This window comes from Pelophylax lessonae (assembly GCF_965119305.1).
Source record: "Pelophylax lessonae genome assembly, chromosome: 2".
Classification (NCBI taxonomy): Eukaryota; Metazoa; Chordata; class Amphibia; order Anura; family Ranidae; genus Pelophylax; species Pelophylax lessonae.
The window spans coordinates 318,444,517-318,466,828 of NC_138769.1; the positions used below are offsets into that span (position 1 = coordinate 318,444,517).

Below are 22,312 nucleotides of genomic sequence, written 5' to 3' on the forward strand. Positions count from 1 at the left end.
AGTTGGGAGGTATGATCAAAGAGTTAAATGTGTCCCTAGGGGGTGCTTTCTAACTGTGTGGGGGATGGACTTATGGAATGAACACAGAGACCTGTGCTCCTAAATAAGTGGAACACTGGATCCCTGTGTTCTTTGCTGAAAGAACAGTGGTCTGGCGTGTTTACAACAGCAGACCGCCGTTCTGTCTCCACGGGGAGTGATCGCAGGTGCCTGGCGGCAATCAGGTGCCTGGACCCGCAAATCAGCTGTCCTGGTGGCGAATGGGCGTGCGCGCCCCCATTTGTGGCCCCGCAAAGCGGCATAGTTACGTGGAACAGAGCTGACGTGTCGCAGTATATTTGCCGCTGGCGGTCAGCAAGTGGTAAAATGAGTCTAACGCCCATACTAACACTATAGGAGCATTTGCTAAGTGTGAACAAGCCCTATTTATCGTGCTTTGTCAGTTTTGTCAGCTATGGTACTAGTAGTCCTTCTTACACCGAAAACTGTGTCTTATATAGAAAGTACAATTTCATGTCTGGTTTTATCATTTCCTGCTCTCCAGCGGCTGATAACATCTCGCTGTTTATTCCCTGGAGACAGGGGGACTTAAAAAAAAAAAAAATAACAGTTCTCCGCAGTGCATACTGGGAAGTGTAGTTCACAGCTGCTAGTCACGTGTCACACGGAGCCCCGCGATAGGCTAGAGAGCTGACACGTGGTTGGGAGAGGTCGGAAATCGAGATGGCAGAAAAAGATCAAGCTTGCGGGATGTCTCTGAAGATGTATATGACAACGGTGACCAGTTCTCGGGAGGTGAGGCGGGATGGGGCACCATGGGGGTCACCTGTCACTCATGTATACTAAGGTGTACTGCAAATAGCCGCCATTGGGGCTTGTCAGTGCGCATAGTCGTGTTGCAGCATCTTGTTGGCTTCCAATGACTTCAGCCTGTCCATCCCTCATCACATTCATTCCTATAGAGGCTCCAACTTCACTCCTCTACACCAATGTGTCACCTGTCACCATTGACTCTGCAGGGGACACGCCATTCACATTGGTCATTCATGTCATCATTAGCCCTATGCAGTGTACTTTGTTCTATTGATTCCTTGTGTATGCCAGCAATTGTGAAATCTCCTTATTACAACATAAAGGGTGGGTCATATACTAATGGAGCCAATCTGCTTTTATTTTGGAATGGAGAATCCCAGTCTGATCGCTTAGAAATATTTTCACACAACATTCACTCAGGATTCACAATAGAAACAGAACCCTTTGTTTTATTTTGCATCCCCAAACACTGTTCTAATAGAGATGGGATCGTAGTCCCAACCCACCTGAGCAATCCCGCCAGGAAGCCATCAGTACACAGCGCTAATCACAGGGCGTGTGTGCAGCTGCGGACCAGTGTTCTGTTGAATAGTGAATCCCATCGGATAATCCGAGAAAAAGAATTGGCTGCACACCAATGCCCGTCCAACAGGTTTATTTAAAGCGTAACTCCACTTTTCTTGAAAGAAGAACATTCCCCTCTGGGTGATCTCTGTACATTACAAGGATTTTAACAAACTGTGTTGCAGATTCCTACCTTTTGTTATTCTGAAAAAATCATTGTTTGTTCCTCTGTGCTGAGTGGGAGTGGTTTCATAATTATCTATCAGCTGTGGCAGCTGCAGGGCTCTAATGAGGAAATCTGCTGGGCCTGCATCCCTTTAGACGTGTTCCTATTGGGAGTATCTCACCAAAAATGACATTTGTGTTGCATGGGATGCCAAAAATCTGACTTGTATCTAAAGCCCCGTACACACGCGTCGAAAATTGGCAGGGAATTCTCGTCCGACGACCGATTTTTGGCTTGTTAGTATGATGCTTCCGACAACCGACTCCGACTTTTCGGCCGAAAAAAATCTGGTGTGCAGGCTATAAAATTTTTGTTGGCCGTCAAAACACAGCCGATTTTCGTGCAGTCAGTACAGATTTAGACAGGGAAAAATCTTATGAGCAAGACTGGGCATGCTCAGAGAAGAAAGAACACAAAGAAAGCAAACCAACACATGACATCACTTCTGAAGCAGAATTTTGTCGTGCGGGAAAATTCGTGTGCAGTCTAGGTACATTCCAACCAATAAGACACAACTCTGGACAAAAGTCGTACGATCGGTCGGCCGATAATCATTGCGTGTGTACTAGGCTTAAGGCTGGCCATACATGTTCAAGTTTATTGTACAATTTTCTGTTAGATTTACCAAAAACCACATAATATGAGGTCAAAACTAAATAACCCTTTCAATTGTATCCAATAAGGCAGGTGTTAGTACTACATAGTTGAAGGTAAATCTAAAGAAAATTGTATAATGTATGAGCAGACTAATGGGAAAATTGGTCAACCAATCACACAAGCAGGAAATGATGATGTTTCTGGGGTGTGGTCAGTACACATTCTGTGTACAGAACAGCTCCAGGTAGCCATATTGCATTGCATTTTCAGAAAATGACAACAGCTACAGATTGAAAAGGAAAGGTAGTTTTTAATAACATTCAATCACAATATGAATTGTGTTGCAATTGTATACACTATATTGTTTTTTCTTTATTTGCTATTTTTTTCTCCATGAAAGTGGAGTTACCCTTTAAGCGTATACAGGACTGCCACCAGGACAAGGACACAGACTGGCAAGGAGGTGAAGCGTTTCACACAGACATTGTGCTTTTTCAAAATCTGACAATTAGATTCTCCCTCCGCCCTTTGCAAATCGTCGGATAATGCCTCCGACGATCCACGTAATGCCTGATGTCAACACTGCGCATGCACCAATCATTGGACTCATTATCCGACGATCTGTAAAGCGCGGAGGGGGGGATCTAATTGTCAGATTCTGCCTCGCTCTCTCTGCGCATGCATGGGACTTTAGCAACCTCATAGGCAGAGTCACAGGCGGAATACTATTGTTGTTGGGCAGATTTGGGTGTGTTGCAGGGTGCTCAAGTCTCGCGCATGCGCAGAGACAGCAAGGAAGAATCTGACAATAGAGTCTTCCTCTGCATTTTGCAGATCGTTGGATAATGCCTCTGATGATCTGCACATGCACAGTGTTGATGTCACACCAGCTGATCAATAGATTAGATTGAGTGGAGTTGCATACATCGAATGCACAGTGTTGATGTCACACCAGCTAATCAATAGAGCAGCTGGAGTGACGTTACGTATGACGCATGTGCAGATCATCAGAGGTATTATCTGACAGCACTATTCGACAGAACATTGGGAAATGCCTCCCTGCCTATGATTGGCGGTGTGCAGTGACAGTTTCCTGCCGGGATTACTTAGGTGGGTTGGGAACACTCCTGATCCCATTACTAATCCCTAATCGTACCAAAACTGCAACAGCTGTGCATAGTAAACAATAGGCTCCTAGCTTTAGCTTGTTGAGTTAAGCATTGAAAATGAAAACTAGAAGCTGATTGGTTGCTATTAGAGATGGGCTAAGGCGTGTCCAGGATTGTGTCCCAAACCCACCTGCTCGATCCTGCCAGGAAGCTGACACTGCACTCCGCTAATCACAGGCAGTGAGACATCTCCTGATCCACAGCTGCACAAATCGGGAAATGTCTCACTGCCTGTGATTGGCAGTGTGCAGGGTCGGCTTCCTGGCAGGATCGGTCAGGTGGGTTTGGGACCAGGATGAGCCCATCTCTAGTTGCCATGCACAGCCTGCTCCATATACAGCACTGTCCTTTTTTTTTTTTTCTCATATTTTTCCTTCCACATAACGTGGTGACTCCTCTTCCTCCTTTTTTATGCCTGTCCTCTGCAGTCATAATGGTGACATCTTCGTTCAATATTTGCTCTGCCATATTTACCCAACCATTTCCTCTTCTGCTTTCCTTCTTTAACCGCTTGAGTGCCAGCCAGCATTTGTTACCATGGGATTTTTTTTTTTTTTTTCTTTTTTTAATTTCAGCGCTGTGATTTTTTTGGCAATTTCTCAGGTCTTGCAGCACTGTACCCAAATGCATTTTATGTCATTTTATTGTGCCCCTTGTTTCTTTTGGCGATATTTTTTAATAACGACTGTTTTTCTTAGGCTGGCCATACATTATCTACTTTTTCTATTCAATTTTCTTTAGATTTACCTTCAACTATGTAGTGCAAGGGCCTGCTTGATTGCATACACGTTGGAAGTGTTTGGGTTTGACCTCCATTCTATGGTCCTGGTAAATCTACAGGAAAATTGAATAATGTATTGCCAGCCTTACTTTCTTTTATAAGGCTCCATTCACACCTGAGCGTATCGTTTTTCTATGCGTCTTTCCATGCATTTTTTCAGGCTTTTTTTAGAGGCATGCATTATCTAAAATAAACACTTGTAATCTGTAGAAAAAGAAGCTCAGGTACTTTTTTGAGCTTCAGGAGTTTTGCTTCAGGTGACAAAACGCTCAGATGTGAACAGGGGCCATTGAAATGAATGGGATTTTGCTTGTTGGGCATTTTGAGACTTCAAAGATGAGCATTTTCCGAGCTGAAAAATGATCAGGTGTGAACAGGGCCTAAGGGCTCATTCGGATGGGTGCTGAGACCTGTCCTCTATGCTGAGCCACTTTTGGCTGCATGACCACCTTGGAGCTCCTTGCAGGCAGCCCATTGCAGGGGATGCAGATGCAGTGGCTGTATGGACACAATCACATGGCAAAGATTACCATGCAGGCAGGAGCGGGTGCAAGTATCTGAATGCAGATACTCTGGGGTAGCTTTACTAAAGGCAAATTGCTCCAGAGCTTGGTAAATGAGGGGGAGCTCTGCTGACTTCCATCATCATGTGCAAGTAAAAATGCTGTTGCTTATCCAGCAATGTGCACGAGTACCGGGTCTCTTCCTCCTGATTGGCTGAGATGCAGCAGCTCAGGAGGAAGCACGCACAAGTGCCCCCACAGCAAGCAGCTTGGTGGGGGGGCGCCCAGAGCGCTGCCAGGGGACCCAAGAAGAGGAGGATTGAGGCTGCTCTGTGCAAAACAACTGCACAGAGCAGATAAGTATAACATGTTTTTCTTTTTTTTAATTAAAACATTTCTTTTACAATAACTTGAATGCGCAGTATACTCGTCTTTTGTAAATGTGTTTGGATCTTGCACCTGCTCCTGCCTGCATGTCAAATTTTGACATGTGACTTTGTCCATGCAGCCCTCTATAGGCTGCCTGCACACAGCTCCAAGGTGAAAGCACATGCAGAAAAAGAGACTCAGGATGGGTCTCAGCACCCATCTGAATGAGCCCCAAAATATATCAAAGTGCCAGGACAGTACAGAAACTTCTGAATTGACCCCCTTCTGGGGTGATAAAGATTTTTTTGGAAACAAAGAAATGAGGGAATTAATGTTCAGGATAAGGGAGAGTAAAGGGTTAATATATGGTAACCTACAGGGACAGGATGGAGCTGATATGTGCAAGAGGGTGGTGGTGAAAGGGTTAAAAACAATCCTAGAATCTAGTAAATACCTGTACAATCTGCTGCTGCCTGTGCACTTTTTTTTTTTTTTTTACCTTTTCCTGACCACCAAATGTATGTATTTGGTAGCAGGCAAAGTGGGCCCTAATGCGTGCACGGCGGTCCGAGATTGTGTGCTGAAAAGGCACTTTCTGTCCACTCCCAGCACACTGACTGAGCGATCTCCAACAACTCTTGGTCACAGGTTCTGCTCGAGGGCCAGCAGGACAGACTCCCAATCATGGTACTGCTGCGAGAGCCAATCGCAGCACTCGCCTAATTTGGAAGCCGCTCCACTTTGCAGCATTAAACCCCAGGTAAAGGGCCGCCGAGAGGCATGAAGAGGTTAATGAATGATTCATTCCTCCTTCCGCTTTTAAAGGAAGGGGTGAACTCCCCCTTGTAAACACGAATTGGTTTACTTTTGTGATCCTCACAGTGGTCACATGGTACAGAACTGCTCTGTACAGTGTATCTGTGATTTGAGCTGTTTACTGATGGCTCACATTAGTCAGTGGGCACACTGGCAGCCCATGCATTATTTCTTGAGTGATGTTTATAAACCGCACCCAAGAAATAGACATCCAACTCCATGCCATTTTTTTTTTTTTTTAACATGGCAGTAGGGAGGTGGTTATAGTGTATCGAAGGCTTCTTTCACATGGTCCGCTGCATGCTGCAGTCCGTTCTCTGCCCAGCAGGGATCGATCAGCCGATCCCCGCTGAGCAGGCGGATGACAGCTCCGTCTCCGCTCTGTGTGCGGAGAGGGAGGTATCGGAGCCCCGCTGCTCTCTATGGGGGAATCGGATGAGAGCGGACCGCCTGTCCGCTCTCATCCGATCCCCTGGACGGATGGAAAATAGGGTTTCCATCTGTCCGGATTTCACGGACAGGATCGGATGCGGGTGTCAGCGGAGATGTCTCTGCTGACATCCGCTGCCCCATAGGGATGCAAAGACATGCTGGTAAAGAAATTTGCTCTTGTCTAAACTGGCCCTAGTGTGTGTATGTATGAATGTGAGTTAGGGACCTTAGATTGTAAGCTCCTTGAGGGCAGGGACTGATGTGAACGTACAATATATATGTGTAAAGTGCTGTGTAAATTGATGGTGCTATATAAGTACCTGTAATAAATAATTTTTACTTTTGTAGAGATTCCTCTCACTTCCTGCTTTGTCTCCAAGACAGGAAGTGAGGGAGAACTCTCCCCAGTGGGTCATGGAAGGCTACAGCTATAAACTGAAAGTGTTCTCATCCTCCCTACTTCATACAAAACAAAAAAATTCAGCTTTACATACACTTTATACCTAGTCTGCCTTCCCAGTACAAAAGTGATGATTTTTTTAAGTGAACCTCCAAGATCCAACAAGTTTGTTCACTTGAATATTCCATAGCAGATATTCAGATAATCAGGGAATGTAGAAACCTAGTCAATGATGATTGCTAATTGAATTCACTTGGTTTGCTTGCTTATCACAAATGGTAACACCACTGTAAGCTCCCAGTAGTAATTTTTTTTTTTTAAATTTGTCATCCAGACAAAGTCTCAGCAGCTCGAAATGGCTCGGGTTTTGGACACTTGTGGACAACCCTATGAAACAGTGGATATAGCCGTGGACAACAGTTTACGAACAGAAATGAGAGAAAAATGTGGCAACGCCAGCGCACTTCCTCCTCAGCTGTTCCTGGGCGACAAGTACCTTGGGGTAAGAGTTCTGATATTTCTTGACCTCAATACCTTGAATTTTTGAGTTCAGATATTTTTGTATGTAAAAGCAAGCTGGATTTTAACCACTTAAGCCCCGGAAGATTTTACCCCCATTCCGACCAGGGGGTATTTTGCGATTCGGCACTGCGTGACTTTAAGGGACAATTGCGCGGTCGTGCGACGCTGTACCTAAACGAATTTGACGTCCTTTTTTTCCCACAAACAGAGCTTTCTTTTGGTGGTATTTGATCACCTGTGCGATTTTTTTTTTTTTTTTTTGATCACGCGCTATAAACAAAAAAAGAGCGTCAATTTTGCAAAAATAGTAATATTTTTCACATTTTTTTATATGAAATTTCCCCAAAAAAATATGTAAAAATCAAAATTTTTTAACATTTTCGGCCAATTTGTTTTATGCTACCTATGTTTGGTAAAAAAAAACGCAAAAAGCGTCTTTTGATTGGTTTGCGCAAAAGTTATCGCGTTTACTAACAAAGGGAAAGATTTTTGTCATTTTTGTTGTTTTTTTTTTTTTAACGCGTAATGGCGGCGATCTGCGATTTTTTTTTTTTTTTTTTTTTTTTTTTTTTTTTTTTGCGGTACTGCGACATTGCGGCGGACAGATCGGACCCTTGACTGACATTTTTGACACTTTTGGGGTTACCAGTGACATTTCTACAGTAATCAGTGCTATATATATGCACTGTTACTGTAAAAATACACTGGTAGTGAAGGGGTTAACTTTATTTGGGAGGGAGGGGCTGTGTGTGTCCCTAGGGGCGTGCTTTCTACTGTGATTGGCTGTGGCTTGAGCTGTAAGGACACTGATCAACGGATCTACATAGTAGATCCATGTGATCAGTGTCTTTAGAGCGAGGAGAATGACAGGCAGCTTGTTTACACAAGCTGCCTGACATTCTCCCTCTCCCCCGCCGATCGCCGAGTGGCCGGCGGACATCGGGTCCGCTGGTCACACGCGCGGGGGGGTCCGTGACCACGCGGGAGTGCGCCTCCGGGGGCGCGCGCTCGCTCCCTAGACCCTCACAAGCAAGCAACGTAGCCCTACGTTAGTTTGCCTGTGAGGGGCTGACCGCCGACGTAGATAGTCGTGCGGCGGTCGGCAAGTGGTTAAAAATAGATTTAGAATTAATATATGTATACACAGTATTTCACAAAAGTGAGTACACCCCTCACATTTTTGTAAATATTTTATTCTATCTTTTCATGTGACAACACTGAAGAAATGACACTTTGCTACAATGTAAAGTAGTGAGTGTACAGCTTGTATAACAGTGTAAATGTACTGTCCCCTCAAAATAACTCAACACACAGCCATTAATGTCTAAACCGCTGGCAACAGAAGTGAGTACACCCCTAAGTAAAAATATCCAAATTGGGCCCAATTAGCATGTCATGTGACTCGTTAGTGTTACAAGGTCTCAGGTGTGAATGGGGAGTAGGTGTGTTAAATTTGGTGTTATCACTCTCACTGTCTCATACTGGTCACTGGAAGTTCAACATGGCACCTCATGGCAAAGAACTCTCTGAGGATCTTAAAAAAGAATTGTTGCTCTATATAAAGCTGGCCTAGGCTATAAGAAGATTGCCAACACCCTGAAACTGAGCTGCAGCTCAGTGGCCAAGACCATAAAACGGTTTAACAGGACAGGTTCCACCCAACACAGGCCTCGCCATGGTTGACCAATGAAGTTGAGAGCACATGCTTAGCGTCATATCCAGAGGCTGTCTTTGGAAATAGACATACGAGTGCTGCCAGCATTGCTGCAGGGGTTGAAGGGGTGGGCGGTCAGCCTGTCAGTGCTCAGACCATATGCCACACACTGCATCAAATGATTGTTGTCCCAGAAGGAAGTCTCTTCTAAAGATGATGCACAAGAAAGCCCGCAAACAGTTGCTGAAGACAAGCAGACTAAGGACATGGATTACTGGAAACATGTCCTGTCGTCTGATGAGACCAAGATAAACCTATTTGGATCAGATGGTGTCAAGCGTGTGTGGTGGCAACCAGGTGAGGATTGCAAAGACAAGTGTGTCTTGCCTACAGTCAAGCATGGTGGTGGGAGTGTCATGGTCTGAGGCTGTATAAGTGCTGCCGACACTGGGGAGCTACAGTTCATTAAGGGTACCATGAATGCCAACATGTACTGTGACATACTAAAGCAGTGCATGATCCCCTCCCTTCGGAGACTGGGCCGCAGGGCAGTATTCCAACATAACAACCCCAAACACACCTCCAAGATGGCCACTGCCCTACTAAAGAAGCTGAGGGTAAAGGTGATGGACTGGCCAAGCATGTCTCCAGACCTTAACCCTATTAAGCATCTGTGGGGCATCCTCAAATGGAAGGTGGAGGAGCGCAAGGTCTCTAACATCCACCAGCTCTGTAATGTTGCCATGGAAGAGTGGAAAAGGATTCCAGTGGCAACCTGTGAAGCTCTGGTGAACTCCATACCCAAGAGGGTTAGGGCAGTGCTGGAAAATAATGGTTGCCACACAAAATATTGACACTTTGGGCTCAATTTGGACATTTCCACTTAGGGGTGTACTCACCTTTGTTGCCAGTGGTTTAGACATTAATGGCTGTGTGTTGAGTTATTTTGAGGGGACAGCAAATTTACACTTTTATACAAGCTGTGCACTCACTACTTTGTAGCAAGGTGTACTGCTGTGAGTCATTACATTGTAGCAAAGTGTAATTTCTTCCCTGTTGTCACATGAAAAGTTATAATAAAACCATTTACAAAAATGTGAGGAGTGTACTCACTTTTGTGAGATACTGTGTGTATGTATATATGTGTGTGTGTGTGTGTGTGTATATATGTATGTATATGTATATGTGTGTATATATATATATATATATATATATATATATATTACACACATACATACAAGCTACAAGGAAATGTGTGTGTGTGTAAGCCGCTCAGGCTGTATGGGAATGAAGTCCTGTGCCCACTGCAGTGAGTGACAGCTGGGAAGGGAGCTGGTCTCCGCTTCAGGCAATGGTATAGCTTGAATCCAATGTCCTTGGAGGTGCTGCTGAGAGACAGCTATTTCCACCTCTTTGTAATTTCTCTGTCAAGCTTAACTGAGAGAAATCCTTCTAAACGCGTTGCCTAGTTCCCCTCCTTGATACAGCTTGCACTCCCTGCCCTTGGAGTGATCTCTTGTCTGGAGAACTAACAGCTGCAAATGCACCATCTCTGCCCCACTACTGGCCACAGCTTGCAGTCTCCCCCTGGCCTGATGTGTGTTGGGAAATTGCAAGTTGCTACTTTGTGTTAATACTTATTAAATGTACATCCTTTCATTGCTTGAGATTTGTGTGCTCATGTCTTTTTGCCATTGATGTAGCTTTGTGGATACCCTCCACTTCTGATGTTCTGCCTTTTAGATGACAATGCTTTACAGTACTGTGCCCTTAGTTCTGCCATTCATCTTGGCCTTTGGAGGCTGCCATTGCTGAGCTCCCCTTCTAACATGCTAATTCTCTGGCTATCATGCTGATCCAAACGATTCAGTACTTTTTAAGGACATGTTCACACTAGTGGGATGCAGTTACAATTGTCTTACTGCCACACATAAAGCCCCCATTCACACCGATGCAAATTGTCATGTGATTTGACAGTTCCAAATCGCATTACAAGTCACACACTCTTGTCGGTAATGGAATTGTTCAAATCGGTGCAACTCTGACTTTGTGGTGCCACACCAATTTGGGGGAAAAAAAGGTTTCTCTATTATTTTTTGCAATTTCAGGTGTGACTTGCATAGACATCTGTGCATGAAGTTGCAGAGATGTCAGGCAAGTCGCACCTGAAATCGCACTGACGTGCAGCTTTGAAATGGGGCTACTTCAAGTGAAGTAGCCCCATTTCAAAGTCACATTCAGTGTGAACCGGGGCAAAGCCTGCTGCTATCCATTGACATTTATTTTGAATGGCAGTAAAAGGCACCTAGGCAGTGTAGTACAAGGCAGATGAGTTTTAGAGCAACAGCTTTCTGTGTTTTGTGCTGAGCTGTGTTAGAAACCATGCTGCATGGCCAGTGAATTTAGTAAATTAGCTATATTATTATTATTATTATTTTTTTTTTATAAATTCTTTATTTATGGAAACAGGGAGGCATACAATAGGAACAATCATAATACATATGTAAAGCAGTACCAAACATCAAGATAGACACATAAAAAGGCATACAATAGGAACAATCGTAATACATATGTAAAGCAGTACCAAACATAATGCAAAGCATGTAAGGGAAGTACAATCTTGTCTATGGAAACATCAATTAATCGGTCATGTGAGTACTCAGAATGGAATGACAAGCATAACAAATCATGAATTGAATATGGTTACTAAGCTAGATCCACTGCGGCAATAAACAAGATAAATGGTAAACTAGTGATAAAATAGTGAGACATCTCTGGGTAACTCTCCACCCCCACCGACATCTATGATATGGCCGGCATACAGGAACATAGAGGAAATACCCAGATGACTGGTAACCACAGTAGCGTCTAAAGGAGAAGCGAAAATTAGCTATCTCAATGCAATGCCCATGAATACACATTCATTACTACAACTTATTTTACTAGTTATGTCACTATCCTTGGCTTCAATACTTTGAGTCACTGCCCTGAAACAAGCATGCAGAATAGAAAGTCAGAGTGAAGTCACAATGCCTATGCACACTTCAAGGACAGAATGTCAGAAATTACTGATGCTGTTGAAATTGCATACCAGTCAAGCAGCTAGCATTTTCAGAGTGGTCATAGTGGAATCTTTCATATTCCCTCACTGAAGGCTTGTTCAGACATGCAAAGGGGGTGGTAAAAGCAGGCTGTTGAGTCGTCGTCCGTCCCCCCCCCCCCCCCCCCCACACACCTAAACAAGGACATGCATCAACTCAGGGCTATACACATAACGCAGACGAGATGCATTCGATGGAAAGTACGCAACCTTTTTCGGAATGCGCTTTCTCAGGGGGGGATCTCTCTGCTGAGCAGGTGAATGACAGATGACCAAGCTATTCAGAGCAGACACAGCCCGCTCTCCTCTATAGGGCAATCTGATGAAAACGAACCGCTTGTTCATTTCCATCTGATCCACCAGACAGATGAGGAATACATAGTTACATAGTAGTTGAGGTTGAATGAAGACATCAGTCAATCCAGTTCAACCTGTGTGTGTGTCAGTGGCCTGCTCATTTCCCATAACCCTGAATGTTGTGATCTGTAAGATGCATGTCCAAGAGTCTTTTAAAAGTAGCCATAATCCCTGCAGTTACCACCAATTGTGGAAGAGAGTTCCACATTCTCACCTCCCTTACAGTGAAGAACCCCTTACGCAGCTTAAGGTTAAACCGCCTCTCCTCTAATCTCATTACGTGGTCACGCGTCTTCTTGCACTCCTTGGGATTAAATAGTTTTCTGCCTATGCTGGTATCGCCATTGAGGTATTTGTAAATCGCTATCATGTCCCCTTTCAGGCATCTCCTCTCCAAGGAGAATAAATTAAGCGCTTGTATTCGCTCCTCATAATTAAGGTTCTCCAATTCCCTAATTAGTTTAGTTGCCCTTCTTTGGACTCAATCCAGTTCCAGCACATCCTTTCTCAGGATTGGCGAATCAGAACTGGACAGAATACTCCAGGTGTGGCCGAACCAGGGTTTTATAAAGTGGCAGGATTATAGTTTTATCTCTGGAATACATCCCCTTCCTTATGCATGCTAATATTCTGCTGGCTTTGACAGCTGCAGCTTGACATTGCATGCTACTACCCACTAGTCTATCCTTCACTAGAACCCCCAAATCCTTTTCCATTCTGGATTCCCCCAGAGGTCCCCCCGCAGAGCATAATTTGCGTCTATGTTTTTTGCCCCCAAGTGTAATACCTTACACTTCTCTACCTTAAATCTCATTTGCCACGTAGTTGCCCACTCTGTTAGTTTGTTCAGGTCTTTCTGTAAGATTTTTATATCTTGATGAGAAGTTATTGCTCTGCATATCTTTGTGTCATCCGTGAAAACTGAGATTGAGCTACTGATTCCGTCCTCTATGTTATTGATGAATAAATTAAACAAAATTGGTCCCAGGACTGAGCCCTGGGGGACCCCACTTACCACTCTAGACCAGTCTGAATACGCGTTATTTATTACCACCCCTTGGACACGGCCATGTAACCAACTTTCTATCCAAGAACAAACCTTGAGGTCGATGCCTGCAGACCTTAGCTTGTAAATGAAGCGTTTGTGGGGAACTGTGTCGCATGCCTTAGCGAAATCCAGATACACCACATCCACAGGTCTCATAGGTCCCCCATCTGTCTGTTTTTGGCGAACAGGATCGGATCAGATGGCGGCGGGTGTCACCATAGAAGAGACTGGAGGGGCCTGACCTGATCGGATTGCCTGTGCGAAAGGGGCCTAAGTGTAACTCTCTTCCTTTCCTCAACACATGCATGTAGGAAACACCAGAACTCGGATCAGAGCTGCTTTCAGATGGCCAGCCTATGCTCTATACTGGATTCGATTACATCCTAGCCCCATTATTAAGCAGGCACCGACAGCATCTATTGGGCTGATTTCTGGCAGCGTCAGTAGATGCAAACTGGGCCCTGCAGAATGCTGTGTTTATGATGCACATGGAAGTCAATTTAAAGTGCAGGCTGGCTTCCTGAAAGCAGAGTACGGGTGGGGGAAATGTTTTTTATTGCTTTAACATGAAGGTGACATTGATCAGAATAATGTGGTGTATGACATGGGGATTGTATGTGTAGTGTTTACTAGAAAGAAGGGCAAAGTGGAACTTGTTCAGAGAAATATCTTGCAGAGCAGGAATTTGTAGTTTAAGTGAGAGTCTAGAATTCCACATTGGATTTTTTTAAATAAAAATAATACCAAAACTGAAGAGTGCAAAATCTGGTGCAGCTGTGCATGGTAGCCAATCAGCTTCTTCATCTTGTTCAATTAGGCTTTTAACAAAAAAAAAAAAAATTAGAAGCTGATTGGCTTCTATTCAGAGCTTCACCAGATTTTTCATTCCCCAGTTTTAGTAAATCAACCCCTCTTGAATCCCTTTTTGCTGAAAGCACACAGGAAGTATTCATTTTATATGAGTACTTTTTTTGGAGTTACTTTATGGATTATTTGGTTATTGCTTTAGGCACAGTAGCATTGTGAAAAACATTTTTTTATCTGTTCAACTATAGCTTGTAAAATAAAGTTAAGTAATTCATTAAGACGCTGGAAATTCTGTGACAAAAAAATACAGGTCAATATGCTTGCTAAGTGAAGGCGCCTACAGCACACAATTGCACTGAATGCCAATCCACTCCTTTATTTTTATGGAGATTATTATCTTATGCCTACACTTCACCTCTGCCAACTTTCTGTTTACATGTTCAACAGGCATGCATTCTTACCCAGTAGCCTTAGAACAAAAAGTTCACCTTCACTGAGTTACAGTGCAAAAAAACACTGCAATGCTTCATTAAATTAGAGGCAAAGGTTTCATATTGTCAGTTGCAGGGCTGGCCCTACCATGGGTACCGCTGGGTCCATTGGACCCAGGCAGAGCTTTGAGAGGGGCAGCAAATTGACGCCCAAGAATGTTTGTTTTTTTTTTAACAGCAGTTTGGTGCACATCGCCCACGCCAGATCCAGATGTACAGCTTTCCTCCACCTGGCCCAGCGGCGCGGCAGGTCTGTCCCTTCCATAAGTTCGCTGCACTCCCCTCCCCTGCCTTATTCACATAAGACGGTAGGCATGGCATGTCAGATCAAAGGGTGGAAAGTTAAGAAACGGGTGATTGATTGCTGGGATCGCCCCGCTGTCTAGTAACCAATCACCTGCATTTCAAATAAAAAGTCCCACCCTTTTTCCGGACCTGCCATGCTTCCCATCCTGTGTAAATAAGGTATGGGAGGGGGAGTGCTGCAATCCAATAGAAGGTGCATGGAGGGACGGGGTCTGTGATGGGATGGTCTCTATATGACATACCATTATGTTCTATTCCAAATTACAATCTCCCTCCATCAATTTTGCATATAGACAAGGTGCTATTGCATGTAAATCTGACTTCCTGACAAGTTTACTATCATGTTATAAAATAATGGAAGTGGGGGCCTTTTGGTGGGCGTAATTTTTTATTTTTTTTTGGGGGGGGGGGGGGGGCAGAATTTCTTTCTTGGACCCGGGCAGCACAATGTCTTGGGCCAGCCCTGATCAGTTGCATATATTTTTTTTGTAAGGTTAAAAACTGAATGCTGGCCAAACAGCTAAGTATATAGTAGAAATTTGTTTATAGCAACCGTTCTACCTGCAAGAGAATTTGTCATTCTGAGCAGCCATTTTGAAATCTAGACACCCCTGCCAGGAAGCACAGAGGCCCACATGCACTATAAACTGTAGGAGGCGTGACATCTTGGGATGTGACGTAGACATCCCAGGAGGCAGTGAGTCGTCTAGGTAAGGATTCAGGAAATGGAACGCTGCTAGACTTAAAAAAGGTATTTACTGTTTAAGAAAAAATTTGAGAAGCCAGATGAGCGGAAAAGCTTTTTTATAGGTGAAGGTCTGCTTAAAAGAAGTATGGCCAAAGCTCTTTTGGTCACAGGAGTGCACTTAGTTCAGCATTGCTGTGACCAGATTCAGTTGACAGCAGGCTAAAGTCACAGAGCAGGTCGAGGCTCTGCAGGGATCCTGACAAAAATGTTGGCATCCGCCCAATCGCCTGAACGGTAGCTGGCTCAGCCTCTCAGCAAGCCAATGAGAGCCTGACTCAGCCTGCTGCACAGTCCAAAGCTCCAGTGAGCGTTGGAGGAGTAAAGATTAACACTGAGAATGAACCTGAAAACTGAGCGATCAGTGGTCTTTGATTGCTCATTTCTCAGTGTGAAGCCGGCAAGGGACAACTTCAGCATTGGATCAATGCTGCATCTACATAGGTGAGCATAAATTATTATTATTATTATTTTTTTTTTTTTTAAACTTGCACTTCTCTTTTAAGATGGCTGGTTGTGCCTACGAGTCTGGCAAGATATCTAAAAAGAAAACCGCTACATTTTTTAATTCAATTAGGCCACGGTAAGGAAATTGATCTACAGATGGCATGCAAATGACTGCTAATTTGTCCAAAAGTGGCCAGCCCAGAAAATTTTGCCCAAGAGCTGACTGATGCTAAAAGAAGTCTCTAAAAACACCATAATTTCATAGGGGGAATCTAAAAGCAACTCTTTGCTTTAGATCTGGGAGCCAGTTTTCCCCCAAATCCCCACTCCTAGCGTAAATCCTCCTTCCGAGTCCCCACTCCTAGCGTAAATCCTCCTTCCGAGTCCCCACTCCTAGCGTAAATCCTCCTTCCGAGTCCCCACTCCTAGCGTAAATCCTCCTTCCGAGTCCCCACTCCTAGCGTAAATCCTCCTTCCGAGTCCCCACTCCTAGCGTAAATCCATCCTCTTAGCACAACCTCGGTTGAGCCGATTAATTGCCTCTGTGTAAACCTTGGGCAAACCATCAATAAACAAAACATTTGGCATAATTTGAAAGTGTGCTGGATAAAATGTAGGGGGCATCTTTTTGAAAACCAAAGCTTAATGGGAAATCTGAGTTACTTTACCAAATAGTGATCTTCAGCTGTACATGCAATCTGGTGCGCTGAGTCATTGGCTCCTTATCTCTCCAGTGATGGTTAATCGGTACTGCAACAAACACTCACCAACCACTTTATTAGGTACACATGTTCAGTTGCTTGGCAGCAACTCAATGCATTTAGACATCTACACATGGCAAAGACAACTTGCTGAAGTTCAAACCGAGCATCAGAATGGGGAAGAAAGGGGATTTAAGTGACTTGGAAAAGTTGTTGGTGCCAGACGGGCTGGTCTGAGTATATCAAAAACTTCTGATCTACTAGGATTTTCATGCACAACCATTTCTAGGGTTTACAGAGCATGGTCTGAAAAAGAGAAAATATCCAGTGAGTGGCAGTTGTGTGGACGAAAATGCCTTGCTGACGTCAAGAAGAATGGACAGACTGGTTCCAGAGGATAGAAAGGCAACAGTAGCTCAAATAACCACTTATTACTACCAAAGTATGCAGAATACCATCTCTGAATGCACAACACATCAAACCTTGAAGTAGATGGGCTACAGCAGCTGAAGACCACACTGGGTGCACCCACTTCTCTCAGCTAATAACCGGAAACTGAGGTTACAATTTGCACAGGCTCCCCAAAATTGGGCAACAGAAGATTGGAAAAACATTGCTTGGTCTGATGGGTCCCGATTTCAGCTGCGACTTTCAGATGGTAGGGTCAGAATTTGACATAAACATGAAAGCATGGATCCTTCCTTCCTTGTATCAACGGTTCAGGCTGGTGGTGTATTGGTGTGGGAAATATTTTCTTGGCACACTCTGGGCTCCTTAGTACCAATTGAGCATCATTTTACCACCAAAGCCTACCTGAATATTGTTGCTGACAATGTCCATCCCTTTATGACTACAGTGTACCCATCTTCTGATGGCTCCTTCCAGCAGGATAATGCACCATGTCACAAATCATCTCACCACTGGTTTCTTGAACATGACAATGAGTTATTTGTACTTCAATGGCCTCCACAGTCACCAGATCCTATTCCAATAGAGCACCTTTGGAATGTGGTGGAATGGGAGATTCACATCATGGATGTGCAGCCGACACATCTGCAGCAAATGCGTTATTCTATCATGTCAATATGGACCAAAATATCTGAGAAATGTTTCCAACACCTTATTGACTCTGTCATGAACAATTAAGGCAGTTCTGAAGGCACAAGGGGGTCCAACCCAGTACTAGCAAGGTATACCTAATAAAGTGGCCGGTGAGTGATTGCTGACATGTCTACACCTATGTGCTGATTTTGGCTTGTTCCATTCTTCCCATTTAATTTACAAATTCCTAGAAAAGGTGCAATGTTGACTTACACATGCAAATGTTTTGTACATAGTGTTCAGTGTCTATCAGGAGATGCTAAATGCAGCTAATAGGGAATTTCTAGGGTATTTATAGTGAACTCATATTTTAAACCATATCTATGGTCAGAGTTTTAAATCCTTATATTTACTGTATTTCCACATTATTCTAGACTACTCCTTAATTTAAACAGTCTTAAAAGTTTGCAATTTTTTGAAGATCCCCACACATTTACTACTTCGACGCGTATTTTACTGTGCCCTGTGAGTAGGCACTGCTGTGTCACACATTTCACAGAGCCTGCCTTCTGACCTACAGAAGTGCTGCGAGGAGGAGTTTCAGGAGGCTGAGTCAGCAAGGTACCATGGGATATGTAGTCCTTAGAAATAGAAAGTAAACAGCAGAGGAGAAGCTGCAGAGTATGCTGGGAATAGAGGAAGTTGTAGAAAATGATGGCAGACAATCAGAACTTACAACATTAAAGATTTAGTAGCGTATATTGGCTTGTCCAATATATGTTTGTAAAGCTATTACAATGCTGATGTTGTGCCATGTAAAAAGCACAGGTGCTTAACCTTAATACAGCCTTTTATATACTCAACACCACTTTAAATTAAACGAAATGGATACCACACTCTCCAAAAATCTGAATATATTAATAAATCAAACTATGTGTGTGCCCACACCCAACACCACATGTATCTTTTATTCTTGCTTGTGCTCCTCCACACCACCATGCAAGACAAGTGAATTCACCACGTGATAGTGGCAATGCACACTCCCCAAAAGGTTTCAACCCCCCTTTTAAAAAAGAAAAAAAGTCAGTAGGCGCTTAATTTAATTTAGATTCAGGTGCTATGGATTCCTCTTACCCAGTCTCCTTGTATGGGACCCACAGACTCCACTCTTCTATCTCTATCAATAATAAGCCCACATTACCCAGAACATACTCCTAGTGTAGTATTTAACACAATGTCAACCAAGAAGCATTAAAAAAAAAAAAACACTTACATGTGCCAACAACTGCCATCAAATTGAACAGCCGTATAATGTAGTACTCTGAAACCGCCTCCACTTGCCCTGGAGCCAGTTTGTGTTCCAAAAGTCGAAGACCTATCCAGATGTGACATCACCACTCTACCATAAATGATGACTAAAGCCCCGTACACACGTACCGATGGTCGGCATACAAATGTTCCTCTTTTCTCCCCGGGATGTCGGTGTCTGCTGAAAAGTGCAAAGACAGCACAAGGACAGCACAAGAATTTTGTCCGCCGACTGCAGAAGTGATGTCATGTAATGGTTAACTTTCCCTGTGTTTTCTATTTTCTGAGCATGCCCAGTCTTGCAAATCTGCGGTCTGTCGGCCGAATTGTGTACTGACAGGCGAACAATCGTCCGTTCTGGTGTCGGCATACAAATATTTTCATGTTTGCACGAAAGACTTTTGTCCGCGGATTGTGCGCAGACATCTGTCGGAGGCACCATACTAACACGCGTACAATCGGCAGATCCTTCGTCCACCGACGTTTGTATGCCGACGATCGGTACGTGTGTACGGGCCTTAAGTCCTGCTGTGCGGTCAAATATCCACCCTGGCAGTGCACCACCCATTCCACCCCCTTACCTTACTCCTCGCTCCAGCAGGCTCATTCTAGAACTGCATCTGGTCTCCTGACCCTTATGACTGGACAGAGCTCTGTACCACATGATCAGTTCCCAGTGCCGGCTTCAGGGTAGAAGAGGGACAGCTCACAACAGAGGCCCAATAGTAAGCCTAAGTGACATAACCTCCAAGACATTGTAGCTGTTGGCAATCTTTCCTCTTCACTCAAGCCAGCCACTGAAGAGGTCACATGACCGGACTGGAGTGCCCAGGGTGTAGGTATGTATACACATCCTTTCTGTACAGGGTAGTTAGAATAGGGGTGGGAGCAGATTTAATTTTTTTTTTTAAACTATTATTTTAGTTATGGGTGGAGTCTGGTGAGATGATTATGACATTATAGGGATCTCAGAGTGGCCCAGATCATTCAATTTCAGTGCAGATATCTCTGTGCATTACTGAAAGGATTTATTGCTAATGTGGGGTGTTTTTCTGCTACAATACTAGAACTCCGGTGTCAAACAGATGGGCCATAGGTATGATGACCTCACTGTGTAAATCCAATTACATTGTAGGTACTATGTATGAAAAGAAATCTTGAAAAAGATTCTCCAAATGCATTGTCAGAACTGCAAATTGTCTGTTGCGTTTCTGTTTTTAATTTATTTACGGAACCTATTTTTTTCCCCATTTCATTTGCAGGGCTATGACGAAATGATGGCTGCAGTGGAAGATGGTGAATTGAAGAAATTCCTAGGAGAAAACTAGGACTTTATCTCTGCAGTAAAGGTGGAAATAATATCGGCAACCATTCTATACTTCCAGAGCTTGCTCCCAACACGCCTTATATCATTCCCTAGTATTCTGTAGTCTACTTAAGAAGTGTAGATTTTTTTTTTTACACATTATAAAAACTCTTTTTTTTTTTTGTTTTTTTTATTAATATGACTTCTGGTCATTCCAGTTTTTGCAAAAAAAAGAAAAAAACATTCCTAAATTGATCACCATTCCTAAAGTAGTGCAGATAAACTGGAAAGTAAGAAAGAGACCATTGACTGCCTTCCAATGTTACAGAACCCCTTCATTTCTGCTGGCGGCTAAGCGGTCACCTGTCTCATCTCGACTGTGAATTGAACATGTATATTTCCTGCCAAAGAGGAAGCAAGTCTTCCAGACTAATAATAAATTTGTTTACTATCATCAAGGTTCTTTATTTGCATGCTGAATTTTTAATATTAGATGACTAAATTGGTATCTAATGATCATAATAAATTCGGCACACAACAATTTGTGGACTGATATTTAAAGGCTGAAATCGCACTTTTTTTTTTTTTTGTTTAAGAAATGTTATTTTGCTTGTTTAACATTTCTTTGGCTAGTTGTATGCTAATTTTCTTATATTTCAAGGTAAGGGAATGAAATAGAAGCAGGTCTTCAAATCATTTTACTAATATACATTTTCCACATTTGTTTTAATAATTTTTACAACCCTAAACTAGATGCAAGCTATTATTTTTGATTTTTTTCAGTGATTTGCCAAGGAGGAAATGGGCAAGTCATTTATTGCAGAGCTCTGGCCCAAATCGCACTGCAATGTCACGCATTGCATCTCACCGCCCAACATTGTAGTGTATGAATTGTACATTTTGTACACTTCACAAGAAGTTTGTTCACAACAAAAAAGGAGGGGACTGTGCAGTGTGCTGAATCGTGTACCACACAGCCCCCTAGCCAGCCGGCAATGCTGAATCGCTCCTGCTGCTTTGCGATTTGACTGAGGGCAAATGTGAATTGGTCATTAGTTTTGGGTTTGAGGATGGGGCTTGAAGCTCAGGTTTTTTTTTTTCCCTTGGGGGGAGATTTCCCCTCACCTCCTGTTTGGATACAAAGTGATGGGAAAGCTCTATATCAAAGACCAAGACTAAAATGCATTTATAGTAAAATGGGGAAAAAAACAATTTCTGAGAATGTTTGTGATTTTTTTTTTTTTTTTTTTTGGGTCCCTGTTTCTGTGACAGTAAATCTTCACAAAGATAGGAAGAGAGGGAAATGTCCTCAGTATGATAACAGAGAGAAATATTAAAAAAAGAATAATTTTAACTTTTCTTCACTCTAATAAAATGAAAATAAAATATCTGGAGTCAGGCTTTAAAGATCATACCAGTTACAAGTGGGTTTTGGATAGGCTGGAGAAGGTTCAGGTTGTGTGTCAGGATTTTGTTAGGGCCCTTTCACATGGGCACTCCGTATGTCCGCAAATCATCCTATTTTTTTGCGGATGATTTACGGACATAATGCAAGTCTATGGCATTGCGGATGTCAGCGGAATACCATCCGCTGACATCCGATTTTCTTCCTTTCATTTCTGTTCTGTTTTTTGGAACGGAACAGAACCCTATTTTTCCTCCGTTCAAAAAATGGAAAGGAAGCAAAATCGGATGTCAGCGGGGTCATCCGCTGACATCCGCAATGCCATAGACTTACATTAGGTCCGTATCATCCGCAAACGGATGGGATGATATGCGGACATACGGAGCGGATGACACAAGTGTCAT

At 43.4% G+C, this 22,312-nt stretch overlaps 1 protein-coding gene across 1 annotated transcript; it reads left to right on the plus strand.

Moving 5' to 3' along the window:
* The first annotated feature begins 644 nt into the window (after window positions 1-644).
* Window positions 645-20,961, plus strand: SH3BGRL3 (SH3 domain binding glutamate rich protein like 3). The gene is made up of 3 exons (XM_082244693.1): window positions 645-795; window positions 7,005-7,172; window positions 20,460-20,961. Exons 1-3 carry the CDS (start codon window positions 724-726, stop codon window positions 20,523-20,525), a joined length of 306 nt encoding a protein of 101 aa, XP_082100819.1. The 5' UTR covers window positions 645-723; the 3' UTR covers window positions 20,526-20,961.
* The last annotated feature ends 1,351 nt before the right edge of the window (window positions 20,962-22,312 follow it).

What these genes read in the sequence shown, in the direction of transcription:
- SH3BGRL3 (XM_082244693.1), top strand. Translation starts at nt 724, where the DNA reads ATGGCAGAAAAAGATCAAGCTTGCGGGATGTCTCTGAAGATGTATATG. An exon ending in CGGTGACCAGTTCTCGGGAG is followed by an intron (nt 796 to 7,004) that starts GTGAGGCGGGAT and finishes TTTGTCATCCAG; the next exon opens with ACAAAGTCTCAGCAGCTCGA. An exon ending in TGGGCGACAAGTACCTTGGG is followed by an intron (nt 7,173 to 20,459) that starts GTAAGAGTTCTG and finishes TTTCATTTGCAG; the next exon opens with GGCTATGACGAAATGATGGC.